This window comes from Muntiacus reevesi, chromosome 2 (genome assembly GCF_963930625.1).
Source record: "Muntiacus reevesi chromosome 2, mMunRee1.1, whole genome shotgun sequence".
NCBI lineage: Eukaryota > Metazoa > Chordata > Mammalia > Artiodactyla > Cervidae > Muntiacus > Muntiacus reevesi.
In genome coordinates, this window is record NC_089250.1 from 268146763 (window position 1) to 268167005 (window position 20243).

General features: G+C 50.2%; 1 protein-coding gene across 2 annotated transcripts; it reads right to left on the reverse strand.

Moving 5' to 3' along the window:
• Positions 1–801: 801 nt before the first annotated feature.
• TSKS (testis specific serine kinase substrate) lies at positions 802–15999 on the reverse strand. Of its 2 annotated transcripts, XM_065920730.1 has the most exons (11): positions 15830–15999; positions 15326–15551; positions 6805–6900; positions 6528–6611; positions 6123–6206; positions 5285–5571; positions 4618–4812; positions 3036–3209; positions 2260–2395; positions 1090–1214; positions 802–958 (listed from the first exon to the last, which is right to left on the reverse strand). In XM_065920730.1, the coding sequence occupies exons 1-11, from the start codon at positions 15997–15999 to the stop codon at positions 802–804; spliced, it is 1734 nt and encodes a 577-aa protein (XP_065776802.1). The 2 variants fall into 2 exon arrangements, with proteins under 2 accessions (XP_065776802.1, XP_065776803.1); XM_065920731.1 differs by lacking the exons at positions 15326–15551; positions 15830–15999 and adding an exon at positions 12651–13026 and having other exon boundaries at positions 846–958; positions 1090–1257; positions 6123–6233.
• Positions 16000–20243: the final 4244 nt, after the last annotated feature.

The window sequence follows — 20243 nt, forward strand, 5'->3', positions numbered from 1 at the left end:
GCATCATGGTAAATCATATATTAGCATCCATCTTGGCTGTTGTGAGGTTCCAATTGAAGTCTGTGACTTGAGGGTTGAGTGGCTGCTGCAATGAACCATCAGGGCACTAATAATGGCCACAAGGAGAGTGGCATTCAGTGGCTTCTTCTGAGTGCCCTGACATGCTTAATGAAAGAACATTATGAGCTCAGATCTTTGCAATATTGCTTCTATGTTGGTATGTGGTTTTTTTTTTTTTTTTTTGGCTGCAAAGCATGTGGGATCTTAGTTCCCCAACCAGGGATGGAACCTGTACCACCTGAGCTGAGATCTTTAAACTCTCAGCTCCAATCATGTTCAGCGAACCAATCGTTTTCCGTGGAAACCCTAAAAGAATTTCACATTTCTTGTAAACACAGGGTCAACATGGTTGAAAATCTAACACAAGCTGTAGCTGTATGGATTCCAGAATTACATACCAAGATGAATTAAAAATCTCGCTAAGACTCTGGTAGGAAGGTTGGGGCGTTGATTGGGAAGGAGTGGAAGCCTGAGACTTACAAAGGGAACATCTGATGGAACACAGATAAATTTTGAGACTTTTGAACTTTCTTTGTTCCCACTTCTCCACACAGGCTATCAATTCATTCTCAACTCCCCTTTCAAGCAGAACTCATCAGAAGAGTGTACCATCACCGACATCCCATCGACTGAGGATCAAGTCAGAGTGAGCACAGATGCTGGTGCGTGGCATGTGCAGTTTTACTAGCGCTCTTTTGGTGCCAAACAGGAGACTGAATTCATGCCAGCATGAGGGGCCATTTATTGCTCAGGGGTTGGGCCCCCACGTTTTGGGGGAGTTCCCCCACCACTTCCTCCCCCCATTGTCCCAGTGGACCCCTCAAGTGGCAGGTTGCTGAGCTGATCGTGGAGGGAGCACATTTTCAAGTGTAGATAGTCCAGAGTGGCCACCTTCTCCCTGTAATGAGACAGTGGACAGTTAGTGCTGGTGAGGCCAGAGGCCTTGGGGCTGAAGAGGAAGGTGGGGGTGACTCAGGCCCTCTCTCCAAGACCTCACCCTCCTCCCATGCCCTCAGCCTGCTTCCTCACTCCGGCTTCATCTTGTCCGTCAGCAGCAGGTTCTTGGCCCGCAAGGCTTCGTCTTGGGCCAGCCGAAGGGTGGAGCTCAGGGCCTCTGCCCTGACGTGTTTGGCCAAGGCCTGGCGCTCCAGCTCCTGGGGAGAGGAGCGTAGGCGCCGCTGGGCTTGCTGGACTGGGCTGGGGGTGGAGGGGGGATCTGGATTGCGAAGCGCAAGGGGTAGGGTCCCCTGGGGCCCGCATCCCCCACCCCTGGAGTATCCCATCATGCCTTGAGCCTGAGGCTGATCCCAGCATCCCACAATGCACTGGGCCGTCCTGATTCCCTTGTGCACTTGACTTGTACCTGTCCCACCGTCTGTCCTCTATTGATTGCACTGGCCATCTTTGTCCCTGTAAACACTAAGTCAGCATCTGTCACATTGTCCCTTACTGCCCATGAGCCATCATGCGTTTGATGTCTGGGCCCCCATCTCGCATCACGTGGTGACCGTCTACATCCCATAATTCACAAGACCCCACATCTGCTATTTATCAGGCCAGCCTCTCTATCACAATAATAGTCCTCAGTGCTCTGGTGCCCTGTGTCCCACAATGCGCCAGGCCCCAGGTCCTTTACTGCCTCATTTGTCCATCTCACCCAATACAACTCATATCCCATAATATACTAGATCGCTATGTTTCAGAAGGTACACCAGCCTCGGATTCCACTTGCTATTGCGCCTGTGTCTGTGTGCAATGCCTCAGGAAGAGCTGTGCTTCCATTTCCCATACTACATTAGCTTACTCTGAGCTGTATTCACTGGTTCCCTGTCTGACTGCAATGATCCCATATAATGCATTGCCTCTCAAGGTTCATGGAAAATCAGGCTTATATTCCACGAAGCTATAGACTGGTGTCTGTCTTCTCTGTCCCACAGAGCACCAGATCCGGGTTCCATGATGCTTTGGGCCCAAGTCCATCACCCAAGCTTTCATAATGACTGACCTATGACTCACTAACCACCAAACTGATCTTGCCCCCCGATTCTGACATATCAGAGCCAACCGTTCCCCCAACACCTGCTGCCCCCAGCTCACCCTCCTCATCCTGCCACACACCAGCAGTATCCTTGCGTCTGGGGCTCCCCTCCCCCTGCCCTGATCACAAACTAGCCCATGGTGGCCCATGGTCCTTGGTACCAGAATCTTCTTGTGTAGCCTCTGGCAGCTAGGGCAGGCAGGAGCCAGGCCTCTCTGCTTCACCTCGTCCACTAGCGGGGTCAGCGCTCGTTCCAGAAGCTGCTGCAAGGACTCCGTGGACAACTGCTGTCCCTGGCTGGGGAGGGGTAGTCACCGGGTGAAAGAGGGCTCAGATCAGGATGGCTCAAGCCTACCGGCCCAGCCTTCACCCAGGCCACCTTCCCACCATGCACTGGGGCCAGACTACAGTGCATCAGGTATACTTAGAGCTTCCACCAGCACGGGGAACTCCCACAGTGCCTGGGGGTTCCCACTCCCGACACCAGATGGCCCTCAGCACGTCAAAAACTCACATTTCCCACAATGCCCCAGTTAAAATTGTATGGGAAGTGCCCCCACTGCTCTTAATACAGGTTAAACATGGTCCTGTGCCTCTCCAATACCCCAAGGTCTCACACTTCCCTACAGTGCACTGGGCAACTCTGCCTCCCACCAGTACCACTGCCCCACCTTCCCACGATGCACTTGGAAATCCAGGATGCTCGAAACAAAGCAAGACTTTCTCATGTTCCGCAAGACACTGACTTCACCGTGTGGGGAAGGGGAGAAATGCGACTCCCCAGATGCAGCAAGTCTGGCCCATCCTATGATACTTGGGGCTGCCCTGTCTCCCACAATGCATTTCCCTCTCCAGTCATGCTAAAGTCTCATCTCCTTCAATGCTTTGTCCTCAATATGACACAGAATGCACCTGGAGCCAGGCGCTGCTCCCTTACCTGGCACAGCGGGTACAGGAGCCTTGGGCTCCCCGATCCAGGTTCATAGAGAGGTCAGACACTCTCCGAGAGCTCTGAAATTGCCGTCCAAGCTCCTCCAGAATTGGTTTCACTGGGCCCAGTCCCTCCAGTTCGCTCCTCAGTGAAGCCACTGACACTGCAGACCGCTCCACCCTGAGATGTGAGAATAAGCGGTGCAGTGAGGTCACCTCTCAAAGAGAATACAGGCATCCTCCGATTTCTGAAAGGTCGCTTTATCCCAGTCCGTTTTTTTGGAAAGACCTACATTAGTACCTGTTTTCACTAACCAAAAGAAATCAGAAAAGAATTTTTGCTTTTATGAAAAAAGCACAAAGCATCTGTTTTGTAGCAAGCTCTTGTTCATTTGCTATGTTGCATCCGACTCTTTGCAACCCATTGATTGCAGCAGGCCAGGTTTCTTTGTCTTTCACTGTCTCCTGGAGTTTGCTCAAAGTCATGTCCCTTGATTGGGTGATGCCATCCAACCATCTCATCCTCTGTCATCCCCTTCTCCTCCTGCCCTCGATCCTTCCCAGCGTCAGGGTCGTTTCCAATGTGTCAGATCTTCAATGTGTCAGCTCTTTGCACCAGGCGGCCAAAGTACTGGAGCTTCAGCTTCAGCATCAGTCCTTCCAATGAATATTCAGGGTTGATTTCCTTTAGGGTTGATTGGTTTGATCTCCTTGCTGTCCAAGGGACTCTCAAGAGTCTTCTCCAATACCACAGTTGGAAAGCATCAGTTCCGCGCTCAGCCTGCTTTTACAGAAGCAGGACACATTGCTAGCAGTGGGAGTGGAGCCACCAAGCTCCTCCTCTGAGAACTACACTCAGTATCTCAGCATCAAGCCACCATAGCTTTGAGCTGTGTTCTGTGGGCATCTGTGCTTTACCTCAATTTATTTTGTGCATCTGTTGGCAAGATGTATTCTAAGGTAGTTGTTTCTTCACTTTATGCTATTGTGGCTTACCAAAGGTTTCACAGGAACCGCTCTACTTTCGTATAACAGGGTGAAGGCCCAACAAGGCTCCACCCAAGATTAGCCCAGCACGTCTGCCTCTATACAGTTTGCAATACCTCGCCACACGCACAGCCTCTGCTCTGACGGGTCTATCTTTTTTTTTTTCCTTTTATTTCGGGAATGCCTCTCTTTGTTCTCGAACTGGTTTGCCCTGTTCCCATTTGCCTCCCCTTGCCCTTTTAAGATACAGTGAAAGTGAAACTCGCTCAGTCGTGTCTGACTCTTTGCGACCCCATGAGCTATACAGTCAATGGAATTCTCCAGGCTGGAGTGGGTTGGTATTTCCTTCGCCAGGGGATCTTCCCAACCCAGGAATCGAACATTGCACGAGGATTCTGTCCCAGCTCAGCTACCAGAGAAGCCCCTCTTTTGTAGTGGCTCCGCCCATCAGCCCTTAGGTAGAAAGCACCTCTCCTTCCTCTCTAATTGGGGCCCCCACCTGTCAGTATTACAGTCTCCACCCGATTGGCTCCAGCTGATTGGCCCTTCACTCAAGGCTCCGCCCTCCCACGTTCCCACAGTGCTCCCGGGTGGGCCTTTACATGGTGCACAGCTCGTCCGCCCGGCCCCGCAGCTCCTGCAGGCCCCGCGCGGTCTGCGCCTGCTCGCGCTGCGCCCGCTCCCACTGGCCCAGGAAGCCGTCGAGCCTGCCACCCAGACCCCCAAGCAGCCGTAGGGCCTCCTGCACGGCTCCCTCCTCCTGATGCCACCGGGCGGTCAGCGAAGACACCTCCCTCCTGCAGGGGCAAAGGTAAGGAACCCGTCAGGGCTAAGTCTGGACACGTCCCGGTCCGCCCGCCAGGGCCTCTGGACCCACCCAGTCCCCGAATTCTCCCGTCCTGTTCATGTCTTGGAATCCTCTCACGTCCCCCAGAACCCGGCCCGGAAAGAATCCCCTTGTCAGATATCCTGGCTTTCTCTCGGCCTGCCTCCCAGCCCTGCGTCAACTGCTCCAGACACTGCCTCCTCGAGATACCACTCGCCCCAACCCTGTCCCCCTGAGTTTGAAGCCACCTGACAGCTCCCCAAACTTCGCCCACCTCATTTTCACGGGCCTCCCGGCCTCCCCGCCACCAGTCCTATACTCTACTCACTTCTTCGAAGTCCTGCCCTTCCGGGTCATCGCCCCAGAACACTCCTTCCTAAGCTCTTCGAGGCTCCACTCCACCCCCCCCCCCCCCCCCGGGCCCATCTCGAGACCCCACTCACCTCAGCTCCTCCAGGCCGGCAGAGACCTTCTGCAACTCTTGCTCGCTCACGATGGGGCCCTCCCCTGGCCGGGGCCCCATTCCCCAGCCGCCTGAGGCCAGGCCACGCGGTCGCGGAGGTTCGTCGGGGCTCCCGGGTGGACCGGAGCAGCCTGGGGGCTGGGTGGCGGGGCCCAGGCCGTGCCTGGAGAGGCCAGCCTCCAGCTTCTGCTCCAGCTCCTGTAGCTCGGCCTCCTGCCTCCTTGGAGTCTCATCCTGCAGTTGCTGCTGGAGGTAGCGCAGCTTCTCCTGGGCCGGGAAGGCAGGCAGGGTTAGCGGGAGCATCCTGCCCCTTGCCTCCCTCCACTGCCACCTCCACCTCCACCCCCACCCCCAGATGCGCCCAATGAGTTCCTGACACTAGAAAGTAAATGGATGTGGGGACGCGATTAGGGAGGGAAGTTCCATTAGAGGCCCAGCTGGAGTCTCAACTCACCTTAACCTCTAAATGCCCGCCTCTCTGTCTCCATCTAGCCCTCCACCCCAATTCTAATCCTCAAAAGGCCTCAAACTCCAGTCCCTCCTGTTTAGGTAGAACAACTGAAGCTTTTCCAACATTCTGTTGGGAAATCAGTGGGCGTGTGGGCAGGACAGGCATTCCCACTCCAAGTCTGACATGAATTCCTCTCCCTGGGACCTGAATATGACTGTGCGTGGAGAAGTATGACCGTGAACACGAAGGGGCAGGGGGTGGTGGTGGTAAAGGTGGTTGGCAGGGCGGGAAGTCCTACCCGAAGTCCACCTTGAGTACCTCACGTACTTGAGTAACTTCCTCAAACCCTTAGACCCCTCCGCCTTACCTCCAGCAGGGCAGAGTTCTGTTTCAGGACGTTGGTTTTTATTTCAGCGTCTTCCACCGACCGGGTCACCTTCCGGCAGTTCTCCTGGGTCAGGACACCAGGGCAGGGGCCCTGCCTTCCCATTCCAGTTCCGTCTCCCAACCCTTATCCTCGTTATTTTCCATGCAGGCTCCACCCCACCTCAGCCAAGACATGCCCCCTTCTTCCGCAAGGACTGCCTCCGCCCTTGGTTCCCTCGGCTCGCTTGGCTAAAGGGCAGGTTCTTCCTAGGACCTCTCCCATGCTCCCTGTCTGCTTGCCCCCATCTCTCTCCTGTCGACCACTCTACTCCTCCCCATTTCCTCTCACCCTCTTCCTACTCCTGCTTCCTTCTTTCCGCCCCGCTCCTGCCCCTCGGCGGCTCACCTTGAGTTGACTACAGTACCCTTCTAGTTCTTCCGCCTCTTGCCGCCTTCTCTCTAAATTCTCACTCAGCACAGAACACTCACTCTGGAGCATGGAAGGGAGGAGGGGTTAGCCAGGGCCTCCAGGGGACACCCCATGGGAAGTGGGGGAGAGGTGGGAACATCCCTTTCCCTTCTGAGCCTCAGTCTCCCCCAACTGGGCTATGGGTGCATTGAGCTGGAGAAGGGGAACGTGGCCCCGGAAGTAGAGTTGACGGGGGATGGAGTGGTCCTCACACCTGCAGCGTCTGCACGTGCTGGTTAACCCGGGTGGTCTTCTCCTTCAAGCTGGTGATGGAATCTTTGGCACGCACCAATCCACTGTTGACCCCACTCTGGGGAAGAACGGGAGACAGCCAGGGGTCAGTGGGTGTAGGGGAGCAAACCCCAACCCCAAAAGAAAGTCTTAAAACTGGCTTTACACCTTGATTCTGCCCTGGAATAGCTGGTGGAATTGGGGGCCAGGGCTGCACCTCTTTGATTCTTGGTGTTCTTGCTCCATTAAGCCAGGGGGCAGACTCTTTTTCTGCTTAGTGGATGGGAAGAAAAATAAGTAGGATCCAGGAGGGAGTTGGGGGTGGGGGGTTGCTCAGACATGTGGGAGGAGGAGGATGTTCTTAACCTGAGATAAATGCCTTTGGGTCCAGAGACATAAATAAGATAAACTGTTAAAACACATGCCCTGTCTTTCTCTCCAGGCAGTGGAGGATTCTAAAGATAACCCACTTTCCAAATATAAGCACTCACTATGCACCAAGTCACGCACTTACCCACGTTTTCCCTTTTATTCCCCACAACTGCACCTCTTGAGGTTATTTTGGCCCATTTTGCAAGGGAGGCAAATGAGGCTCAGAGAGGGGATGTCCTTTGTATTCCCAGGTACATGGTACGTGAGGTGCCCTTGTCAGAATTTATACTCAGAACCAGAAACATTGTCTTAAACCATGATGCCATGTGGCTGCTGATCATAGATAGCTACCTTATGTTATCATAACATGCTTTGTGATCCCTGTCAAAAAAAACTGACTCAGGAAGGCTGCATGTGACAGGATCTCCACTCTCCTGTCTTCCACATTTATAGAAGAGTTAGCCTGGCACATGACTGCCCAGCCAAAGACTACATTTCCCAGGTGCCCTTGCAGCTGGGCATGCCCATGTGACTAAGTTCTGGCCAATGGAATATGAGTGGGAATAATGTAGGCAATTTCCAATTCATGCCTTTAATAAAGGAAAGTAGGGAACATACCTCCCTTTCTCTATGATGTTGATGGCTAAAGCCAGAGCAGCCATCTTGGACCATGAGATGGAGGACATAAGATAAAAGAATATTGAATTCTCAACCCTGTGAAGCTGCCATACTCAATTCCAACCACTTTTGAATACTTTACGTGTGAGAAGGAGAACATTTTCCACCTTGTTTAAACTATGCTACTTTTGGGACTTCCCTGGTGCTCCAGTGGCTAAGACTCTGTTCTCCCAATGCAGGGGGCCTGAGTTCGATCCCTGGCCAGGGAAGTAAGATCCTCCATGCTGCAACTAAGAGTTGCATAAACACATGCCACAACTAAAAATATCCTGAGTAGGGTAACTAAAGACCCCACATGTCACAAGGAAGACCCAGTGCAGCCAAATAAATATTTTAAAAAAGCAACACTGATACTTTGTGTCTTTTATGTTACAGCAGCCAAACTTGTGACTTAGTAACTGAGCCTCTAGAACCCTGGGGCCTCTAACCTGCTTCATTTGAAGAGATCTGCTATACTTGAGATATTTATGTCAGCAATAAACTATCCTGCTTCAACCAGATATTTTGGGTTTCTTTCACAGCTGCTTAAGTAATACACAAAGAAAAAAGAGAACAAGCTTCCTCCATTGTAAAATGGGAACAACTTCACATTTCTTGCACAACTGCTCTGGATAAATACCGTGATAAATACTGTATTAAGGTGATATCAGCAAAATGGAGGAGTTGGAAACCCCCAAATTACACCCCTCAATGAAAACAATGAAAAAAAAGTGACCAAAACTGACTCAAGTCATTGGGAAGATTACAGCAATCATATATTGCACCTAATAGAGTTTCAAATCACATGTATCAAAAACTAACAGAATTGGGAATTCCCTGGCAGTCCAGGGGCTAGGACTCAGTGCTTTTACTGCTGAGGGCCCAGATTCAATCCCTGGGTCAGGGAACTAAGATGCCGCATGCAGCGTGGCACAGCGCCCTCCCCTCCCCATCCCCCAATAAAGAATGAATTGAAAACTAGAAAGTAGATCAGCAAGGAGATAGAAGACTTGAACGACATTATAAATCAACCAAACCTAACAGACATCTATAGAACATAACACGCAATAGCAGAATACACATTCTTCTCAAGTGGAATGAAACATTCTTCATGTGGTCAAGGACAGACCCTAAAGGATATAAAAACAAAGTGTGCTTTCTGACCTCAAAGACCTCAGTAGAATGAAATTAGGAATCAAAAGCAGAAGGAAATTTGAGGAACTCACAAATATTGATATGGAAATTAAACAACACACTCATAAATAATCAATGGGTGGAAGAAGAATCACAAGAGAAATTATACTTTGGAATGAGAGAAAATGAGCAAAGATTAGAATGGAGAAGATGAAACAATAGAACAGTAGAGAAAAATCAGCATACCGGAAGTTGTTTTTAAAAGATCGACAAAATTGCCAAATTCTTAGCTAGACTAACTATGAAAAAGAGGAAGAATACTCAAATCACTAAAATCAGGAAGGAAAAAGGGGACATTGCTACCAGTCTTAATGGTAAGAGAAAGGATCACAAGCGAACTCTATGAACAATTGGATGCCATCAAATTTGATAACCTAGATGAAACGGAAAAAATATTTGCAAAACACTAACTGGAGAAGAGACAGAACATCTGAATAGCCCTATAACAAGTAAAGAGTTTGAGTTAGTTATTTTAAAACTTCCAACAAAAAAAGCCCAGATGACTTCACTGGTGAATTCTACCAATCTTTTTCTTTTTTTTTTTTTTTAAAGAGTTGCTGCCAATTTATCTCAAACTCTTCACCAAAAAAACAGAAGAGAAGGGAACTAACTTATTCTATGAAGCCAGTGTTACCCTGATACCAAAACCAAAGACATCACCAGATAGTAAAACTACAGACCAATATCCCTTCTGAAAACAGCCACAAAAATTTCAACAAAATCCAGCAGCATATAAAAAGGATTATATGCATGTGTGCTTAGTCACGTCTGACTCTTTGCGACCCCATGAACTGTAGCCTACCAGGCTCCTCTGTCTATTAGATTTTCCAGGTAGGAATACTGGAGTGGGTTGCCATGCCCTCCTCTAGGGAATCTTCCCAACCCAGGGACTGAATCTGAGTTTCCTGCATTGCAGGCAGATTCTTTACCCACTAAGTCAAGTGGGAAGCCTTTAAAAAAAAAAGAAAGAAAAGGATTATACATTACACCATATATAATTTACCCCAGGCATGCAAAATTGGTTCAACATGAAGATTAACTTATGTAACATATCATATTAGTAAAATACAAGGTGAGGGTAGAATACAATCATGTCAATGAATACAGAAATAGCTTTTGACAAAATCCAATACTCTTTCATGATAAAAACAACAACAACAACAAAAAACACACACACACACAAAAACACTCAAACTAAAAGTACAAGGGAACTTCCTCATCCTGGTAAAAAGTACCTACAAAAAAAAAAAAATTAAAAACAATAAAACTAACAACAAAGCCATAGTGGTTTTAAATACACCCATAGAGGTTCTCCCTGCTGCTTGCTAATTTTGCATAGCAATTAGTACTGACTTTTCAAAATCAGTTCGAGAATGTTCCACGTAGACCCTCAAAGGTCTTAGATAACCTCTTGCCTACAGATTTCAAACCCAAAGGGGAAGAACTTGCATAATTTCTAAATTCCCAGTTGGAGCGGTCTGGAAGAGGATACATAATACAAAACTATACGATACGTTAATTCAAACCCTCCCCACGCCCAGGCATCAAGGAGCCAGCATATGAAAAAAAATAATAATAAAATAAATACACCCATAATTTTTTTGAGGCTGTTTCCAAATGTAGTGCCTTATTGCCTCACTTGAGTGTTGGCTGGACTTAGTGACTCATACCCAGTAAATAGCATAAGTCAGAGTGATGGTATGTGACTTAAGAAACTAGTTCATGAAAGGAACTGTGGCTTCCTTCTTGCTCTGTCTGGCTCTGGAGGATGATAACTGCCAGGCCGTAAGCAGCTCCTTCTGGAGAGGCCCATGTGGAAAGAAACTGAGGCCACCAACCGGGAGTATATGAGTGCGCCATCTTGAAAGCACCCCTTCCATCCCCAGTCAAACCTTCAGATGACTCTGTGTGCTTAATCGCCCGGTTGGGTCCAACTCTTTGTGACCCCATGGAATGTAGCCCACCAGACTCCTCGTCCATGGGATTTTCTCCAGGCAAGAATACTGGAGTGGGGTGCCATTTCCTCCTCCAGGGGATCTTCCCAACCCAGGGATCAAGCCCAAGTCTCTTGTTATCTCCTGTGTTGGCAAGTGGATTCTTTACCACTGGTGCCACCTGGGAAGCCATCAGATGACTATGGCCCCTGCCAAAATCTTTTTTTTTTTAAATATTTTTTGGCGGAGCAGCATGTGGGATCTTAGTTCCCTGACTAGGGATGAAACTCACGCCCCCTGCAGTGAAAGCATGAGGTCTTAAACACTGACTCGCCAAGGAAGTCCCACCCTGCCAAAATCTTGACTGCAACCCTAAGCCAGGAGCTCCCAACTAAACCACTCCAGATTTGCTGTTTTAAGGTCATGGATCTCTTGTTTCACTGCAATCACTAACAGATACACAGAATGATATTTTAGAACTGAAGACCCACAAAGTCTTGTACTTCTTCTTCTTTTTTTTTTTTTTTAAGTCTTGGACTTCTTGTAGGTAGAGGTTCTGGAAAACTAGGAGAGCAGGTCCTGGGGTCAACTCAGTTCTCCCACTTACTAGCTGTAAGGCCTCAGGGAGGGGACTTCACTTCTCTAAGCCTCTGTTTCTCTCCTTGTAAAACGGGGAAGGACTAATCACTACCTTCACGGGGCTGCTGTTGGGAAGAGTACAGGCTGACCCAGAAAGGCCACTGGTAAACACGTGGGAAAAGAGAAAGGGCACTGGAGAAAAGCTGGGGTCACTGGAGGTGAGTTTTAGCTTCTCTGAGAGCAGATTTGGGAAATAGTGAAGGCTGAGCCTGTCAGCCTTGGCTGAAAAGTAGAGGTGGAGGTGCATGCATACCTGCTCTGTCGCTGCAGTGGCGTCTGCCTCTTTCCCACCCCATGGACCATAGCCCACCAGGCTGCTCTGTCTACAGGGATTCTCTAGGCAAGAATACTGGAGTGGGTTGCCATGCCCTCCTTCAGGGGATCTTCCCAACCCAGGGATGGAACCTGCGTCTCCCGCATTGTAGGTGGCTTCTTTACCACTGGGCCACTGGGGAAGCCCCACGGTGGAGGTGGGCAGCAGCCAGATCTGGAGATAAACCCCTCCTCCTTGGCCACCCACACGCCATGCAGCTGGGCAGTCCAATTCCCCATTCCAAGCCTGCCTCAATTTCCTTTCTTGTCCAATGGGAATGATGATACCTTGGCAGATGGTGGTGAGGAAGGGTCAACAAGATGTTAGGATCCATAAGGCAAGCACCATGATTAGTGTCAGCATCATTAAAAGTAATGACAATAGGACATGACCTACCAAGAAGGGGCTTAGCACTGAGATCGCACAGCCGCCTCAGGCAGCAGGACAAATGGGAAGCAAGGCTGCAAAGACCTAATCTGTCCATTTCTGCACGGAGGCACTGACATTTCCTAAAAGCAATACCACCTCCTCAGTTGCATCCTCTGGCCTCATAAAGATGTCAGAGCTTAAGCCATGAACCAGGAACTTCCCTGGAAGTCCAGCGGTGAGGACTCTGTCTCTCACTGCTACTGGCTCAAGTTCGATCCCTGGCTAGGGAACTAAAAACCCACAAGCTGCACCGGCATGGCCAAAAAAAACAATAAAAAGGAAAACACGAACCAAAGCTATCTGCTTCACCATCTTCTTCGACCCTCTGTCCACTCTGGGAATTGTCATTCTCTCCCCGGGGGTCTCCATCACTCAGGGCTGTCTACCTCTTCTGTCCAGTTCTCTGTCCCACTTCTCTCTATGGTGTCCGTTCCTTCCTTCTCTAGGCCTCTGCCCCCCTCCTCTGTCTCTGGTTTTCTGTCTCCTCCTCAGTTGGTCTCTGGCCCCCTCCCTAGGTCCAAGTCCTCCTCTCCCGGGGTTCTTGTCCCCCCCGCCCCGGATCTGAGTCCTTGATCTCTGGGTTTCTGCCCCCTCCACTCAGTCCATCCATCTCCATCTTTCTCTCCTGATATAGCTCTGATGCTGTGAGCCAGTCCCTGTTACTGTCCACCTCTTCACTGTTCTTGCCCCTAGCCCAAGGTGCTGCCTGTCAGTAATTTTCTCCATTTTACGGAGAAGCCTCGTGGAGGCCGCAGCCCCACAGTGAGCTCGCAGCTGCAGCAGACCTTGATCTTGGCCGCCCAGGGCTCTTTCTCAAGCATCACAGTCCTCTGGGGGATGTGACTCAGAAATAGCTCCAGTGGGAGGTGGACCTCTGCAAGAGCTGCCTGAGTGATGCTGGCAGCGAGGGGGAGGAGATGCCTCCCGGGGCATCCATCCCAGCTGGACTCTCTGCCCACTCTCTTCTCTCGACTTGGTCCTCTTACCCGGGACCTTCACCTGGCCTCCTCTCTGGCCTGTCTGCCTTCGGTCTCCCCCCTCCAAACATCTCCCACCTGGGCCCAGAGGCATCTCCTAAGGAAAGAAAGCATCAGACCCACTAATCCTCTGGTCCTGGCCCTGCTTCTTACAAGCTCTCTGACCTTGCAGGGGGTCACTCCACCTCTCTCTGCCTCACTAATTATTTTTTTTTCTTCTTCAAATGGGTCATTATTCCCTTTCCTTGTAGAACTTCTCAGAGAGGAAAACGAGACCCCCTCCCCACCACAGGGATGTGGCACAGTGCCTGGCACATAGTAGGTGCTCAGTAAATGGGCACAGAGCCCAAACTCCAGTGTGGCTTGTCTCCCCTTGCCCAGGAACACTCAATGGCTCCCTATTGCTCTCAGGAGAATGTCCACACTTCTCAGCCTCTGTGTTCTGTGTTCCAGCCCCTGCCAGCCTCACCTCTCCCACACACCACAATCGAGCCACAAGGGCCTGTTCCCCCCAGGGCTCTTTTCAACTCCTGTCCTTTTGTTTATGCTGTTCCAGCTAGGTGGAACGCCCTTCCCTGTATTCCACCTTACTTATCTTCAAGACTCCAACCTGGGAGTTGGCTCTTCCAGAGAGAAAGCCTTTCCTGACCACGGCCAGTTGGGCCAAGGCCTTGCTCTTCAGGGCTCCCACAGTGACCTCTACTGCCCCCATCAATGCGGGGTGCCTCCCCCCACCCCTGACTCCTAAACCTGGCCCCACTACTTAGAAGCTGTGTGACTTTGGGGGTGCTGTCTAACCTTCTAGAGCCTGAGTATCTTCATATGTGAAGAGAGGATAACAACAACTAACCTGTATTCTGTACACACGGCTGACTCTTGGGCTACACATTTTACATGAATGAATTGCATTTCATTGTCATGACAGCCTCAATGAGGAGGGTGAAGTTCTCTACAGAACTCTGTCTTAGGTGCTATTGTATTTCCTGCTCCTAGACCGGCGCCTGACACATTTGTAGGTGTTTAAGAAATATTTCTTGAAAGAACATACACATGTGTCTCCATTTTACAGATGAAGAAACTGAGGCTCCGGAACACAGAAAGTGTTCAGGATCTGCTAATGAATCTTAGTATCATTATAAACAGGGTTATTGTAAGTGTGATTCTCAATGTCTGTGTCAAGCCTAGTTCAGAGCCTGGCCCAGGAGAAACCTGGCAAGGGGTGGAAGGTGATAGGGGAGTTAAAGGACCAAGGTATAGCACTGGTTAAAGAATCTGCCTGCAATGCAGGAGACACAGGAGACTTTGGTTCAATTCCTGAATCGGGAAGATCCCCTGGAGTTGGTCAGGCAACCCACTCCAGTATTCTTGCTTGGAGAATCCTGTCAACTGAGGAGCCTGGTGGGCTATAGTCCATAGGATTGCAAAGAGTTGGACACAACTAAGCATGCACACAGGTAGCATTCTATGCTCTAGTAAGAAATTCTCTAAATTTTCCTAGATTTTACTCACCTTGCAGTTTTGTCACACCTACTGAAGTGGTACCCTCTGAGAACTCATACTCATCCTTCAAAGCCCAGTGCCAACACCACCTCCTCCGGGAAGCTTTCCCTAATAACTTAGTCTGGTTTGAGGGGCCCTTTTCTGGGATCTCTGGTGTTACCTCCATCACGGAATTTATCATCCCATCTGTATCTGTCACTTCCACCAGACTGGGAGCTTCCCTGGAGCAGGGACCTGGCCCGATTCCCAGCTGTGACCCCAGCCTCACTCAGGGCATTTGGAAGTGACTAAATGAATGAAAGACCCACTTCCAGGCAACAGGCATCATTTACCCCTGATGGAGCAGATTTGTGGCTGCCTGTCAGGACCCTGTAGGGTGACCAGAACCTTCTCATTTCCAATCATGAAGACGGCCACCCCCCGATCCTCAGTTGTCTCCCACCAGGGTGAGGACCCTGGTCTTCCCCAGCCCAGCCAGGGGCCCCTCACCAGTATTTCCGTGATGTCTGGGTCATCTGGGGCCCAGGGTGGGGTAGGGGAGGCAGGGGGCACGGGCAGTGCCAGTGAGCTGCTGTCTTCCGTGGTTGAGTCTGTCCCCGAGGAGTCAGTGGGCTCCATGGCCGCCAGGTTGAGCAGGGACACATTGGTGCAGGCTGAGGACCGTTTGAGGTTCAGGCACCAGTGCATCGGCTCATGGGACATCCGAGGCTCAACCCTGGGGCGGAGAAACGGGCAGGAGGGTCAGGGTGCGGCCCCAGCAGGGCACGGCCCCTCCCGCCTCCCTGCCTGCACATCCCCTAGTCCCTCTGACTCCATCCCCACTACCTTCTTCCTCTTACACTCTTGAGTCCCCCTTGGCCACTGGCCCCCTGCCTGCCTCTCCTCAGCCCCGTCCTCTTCTTCCCCACCCCTTCCTCCAGCACCCACGGTGGGACTCGTGCTCTGTTGGAGGCAACTCGGCGCTAGGACCCCAACAGAGTGCAACAAACCCACCCGTGGAACGACACAGCCTTCTTTTTCTTCGCGATCCCCTTGACTGGGCTGGTTACCCCCCCAGGAGTCTCGGGGACCAGCTGGGAGCGGCTCTCGACCCCCGCTGGGGGGTCCCCGGCCTCATGGATCTCTTTGGACTGCCAGATTGTCTTCACCACCACGCTCGCCATGGCGTGTGGGGGGCCCGGCTCCCAGGGGCTCCCTCCTCCAAGACTGTCCACCTATTCTGACCACTGCCCCTCAAGGTCCCCGGTCCCCACAAGCCTGACTCATAAAGGACCCAACCACTGGGCCCCAGTAAGGTGGGGGGGTGGGGAGCACAGGGGTGGGAAATGTGACATCACCTTCCCCCGGCGGGGGGCTCGGTGAACTCTTCCTTGTCCGGGTTGCTAGTTCTGTTCTGATCTCTCCCCCACTTCAGAACCATAGTGAAACTGATTCATTCTGAATGGTGGACTAGCTCACTGTTTCTTGGGAGGGGTCCAAATTCCCTTTCCCTGAAACTCTGTTTCAGCACTCTCCCCACCCACCCCCAGCTCCGCCATCCGCATTCAGACTTGATTCATCGTGCGGGACTTGTGCCCAGGGTCTGGGGGGGGATGAGGATTGGAAAGGAGGGTCGCTGGAGGATCTCACATTCTTATGGGAGGTTGGAAGGGAACAGACAGACAAGAAGTAGAAACAAACTAAAAATAGCAGGTGTCCGAATGTGATATGAAGGGAATCAAAACCGGGTGATGGCAAAGTGGACATTTGTCCAAGCTCATCGATTTGTGTGCCTGGGATCTGAGCCTCTTATTGTGTGAATTCTGTGGATTAAAAAAAACCCCAAAATTAAGAACTTCCCTGGGGTCCAGGGGTTAGGACTCTTCACATACTGGATCAGGGCCCACCCATATGACTGCATCTTAACTTGATCATTGCTAGAGACCCTTCTTCCAAATAGGGGTGCATTCACAGTTATTGCAGGTTAGAACTTGAACATCTTTTGCAGGATGTAATTCAGCCCATAACAGGGTTGACGTGTATTGCTGTCTACAACTTTTTTTTTTTAATGGTTTCTTTATTGAATAAAGTTGATGTATATTTTTGTTGTTGGTGTTTTTATTTGGCTGTGCCGTGTGGCTTCCGGGATCTTAGTTCCCCAACCAAGGATTGAACCCCAGCCCCACCAGTGGAAGCACCAAGTCCTAACCACTGGAATGCCAGGGAATGCCCTGTAGCATTTTTAAAAATTAATTAATTAATTAATTTTTGGCTGCACTGGGTCTTCATTGCTGCGTGGGCTTTTCTCTAGTTGCAGAGAGCGGGGGGCTAGCTCTAGCTGCGCTGTGTGGTGTGTGGGCTTCTCATTGTGTTGGTTTCTCTTGTTTGGGGAACAGGCTCTAGGCTCTTAGCCTTCAGTATTTTGTGGTTCACAGGTTCTAGAATGTGGGCTCTCTAGTTGGGGTGCGTGGGCTTATTTGCTCCATGTCACGTGGGATCTTCCTGTATCGGGGATCAAACCCCTGTCCCCTACATTGGCAGGTGGATTCTCAACCACTGAACCATCAGGGAAGTCCCCCTGTATCATTTTATAAGGCTCCACATATAAGTGATATCATTTGGTACTTGTCTTTCTCTGACTTACTTCACTTAGTGTGATAATCTCTGTGTCCATCTGTGTCGCTGCAAATGACATTATTTTGTTCTTTTTTATAGCTGAGTAATATTCCATTGTGTATATAGACCATATCTTCTTTATCCACTCCTCTGTTGATAGACATTTAGGTTGCTTCTGTGTCTTGGTTATTGTAAATAGTGGGCTATGAGCTCTGGAGTGCATCTGTCTTTTCAAAGGAGAGTTTTTCATCTTTTCTGTATATATGTCCAGGAATGGAATTGCTAAACCACATTTTTAAAAAATACTGGATAATGTATGCAAGTATAACAGGGAGAGATCACTTTAAATCCCTAAATCCGGAATTTCTCTCCGAAGAGGGGCCATTCTGTTGTGACCCGAAGGACAAGCCAGCCGCGAGGAAAGTCAGGGTGGGCAGGGGACAGGAATGAGTCTTCATGTTGTTGTTTAGTCACTAAGTCATGTCCGACCCTTTGCAATGGACAGCAGCATGCCAGGCTCCTCTGTCCTTCACTGTCTTTTGGAGTGAGACAGGTCCATTGAGTCGGTGATGCTCTTGAATCATCTCATCCTCTGTCGCCCCCTTCTCCTCCTGCCCTCGATCTTTCCTAGCATCAGGGTCATTACCAATGAGTCGACTCTTCACATCAGATAGCCAAAGTAATGAGTCTGGAGGGTCTGAGTGGCCAAAAGGAGGCCAGTATGGCTGATGCATTTAAGCTGGGGAGGGACACAGCTGACTGATGTTATTAAAAGCACCCCGAGTGGCCAGGATGGAAGCAGGGAAGACAGCCTGGGAGGTCATAGCATGGTTCCAGCAAAAGACGATGGTGATGGTGGTCTGCACAGGGGGAGGCAGTGGCTGTGGGAGGAGGTGGCTGGTTTTCAGGTGTGTTCTGGCTTTGGTTTGGTGTGAAGGACATGACGGGGTCCTTTCTGGTAAGAGTGCCTGGGTGATTGATGGTGGGCCCATCTACCAAAATGGGAAGATGGGGATGAGTCCTGTTTTTCAGGTGAAAATTGAGTTGATTTGCTCAGGTCAGAATCTCAGAAACTATCGTGGTTCAACCTGTGAGCTCTTCGAGGGACTTCTGGTGTTCTCTCTCTTTGTGCTCCATCCTGAAACCAACAAGGAGTTGTCTAAACCTCATCTAGACCCCCACACATGAGCTTCTTCATGATGGTCTTAAAACTTAGCAAAGGGTCACCTGCTGAGCCCTTGCACCCCAGAATGGTCTTGCTCAAATCCGGTCTCTAATTTTCGGCCTCTGATAATGCCCCGTGGCTGCTGAGCGATTGCGACATGGTGAGTCTCCACTGAGATGTGCTATGTTTATAAACACCAGATTTCAAACACTTAGGGTGATATGTCAGCTATGTTGAAATCATAATATTTGGGTTGTTGTTTGTTGTTGAGTCGCTAAGTCATGTTCAAATCTTTTGCGACCAAGGGACTATAACCCACCAGGCTTCTCTATCCATGGGATTTCCCAGACAAGAGTAGTGGAGTGGGTTGCCATTTCCTTCTCCAGGGGATCACCCTGACCCAGGGATGGAGCCCGTATCCCCTGTATTGGCAGGCGGATTTTTTTACCACTGAACCATCTGTGCTGTGCTTAGTCACTCAGTCGTGTCCGACTCTTTGTGACCCCACGGACTGTAGTCTGCCAGGCTCCTCTGTCCATGAGCTTCTCCAGGCAAGAATACTGGAGTGGGTTGCCATGCCCTCCTCCAGGGGATCTTCTCAACCCAGGGATTGAACCCACTGAGCCACCAGGGAAGCCCAGTATTTGGGTGTGAGGGGTTAAATGAAATATATTATTAAGATTCATCTCACCTTTTCTTTTTACTTTTTTAACATGGGAGGAGCATATTTGTGACTGTTTTTGTGGCTCCCACTGCATTTCTTTTGGAAGGCGCTGCTCTAACTTGGCACTGGTGAGCCCAGGAGCTCCTGTTGGGGTTGCCAAATCCATCCCCATGAAGTCTACGAAGAGGGTGGCTCTTCCTTAGGGACATAATTTTGTTCATCCGGCTCTGGATGTCTCTCTTTGCACCCCCTGAAAAGCAGACTAATTCCAACCCACTACTATCTATCTGGTATCTATCTATATTTAATGGTGTTATCCTCAGGGAGAAAAGTGCTTCTTCCCTTGTCATGAATGGACTCCTCCAGTCCTTGGATTGCTTGACATTATCTTCCATAAAAAGGAGTTTTCCCAACTCCTATTGGTCCTAATAATTTGTTGTTATTGTTGTTTATGGGGCCATTCTACATAGTCTTTAGGGGCAGACAGCTTCCCCCCACACCAGAGATGTTTGTCCTCCTGGAATCCAAAATAGACTCCCAAGCCCCATCCCTGGAAGCCCAAATGGACGAATCCATTGAGCCTGGAAGAGGGGCTCTTCTGCCCAGTCCCCATACCCCCAGGGGATGTTCCCTGGACCCGTGACACTCCCTTAAGGCTCAATCCAAGCATACTAGGCTTCTGATATTGAAAAACCTGACGGGGGACTTAGTTCTTCTAGGTGCTAGAATGGTCACTTCCAGTTCCCTTTGCCCCAAATTTCTCAATAGCCCAGGGCGTTGGAGTTTCTGAGGTTTTGCCTTCCCCAAATACAGTCTAACGAGGAAGGTCTCTGGAGCGACAAGCGGTGTTGGTTGGGCCAAACAAAGCGGGTTCAACGACTGCTTTCCTTATCGAACGTTCTTCCTTCATTACCAGGTCCCCTTCTTGTTCAGGAAGAACTCAAAGTCTGGTGGAAAGACTCGCAATTTGTATTTGATATCTA

What these genes read in the sequence shown, in the direction of transcription:
- TSKS (XM_065920730.1), bottom strand. Translation starts at nt 15,999, where the DNA reads ATGGCGAGCGTGGTGGTGAAGACAATCTGGCAGTCCAAAGAGATCCAT. An exon ending in AAGGCTGTGTCGTTCCACGG is followed by an intron (nt 15,552 to 15,829) that starts GTGGGTTTGTTG and finishes TCTCCGCCCCAG; the next exon opens with GGTTGAGCCTCGGATGTCCC. An exon ending in AGAACTCTGCCCTGCTGGAG is followed by an intron (nt 5,572 to 6,122) that starts GTAAGGCGGAGG and finishes TTCCCGGCCCAG; the next exon opens with GAGAAGCTGCGCTACCTCCA.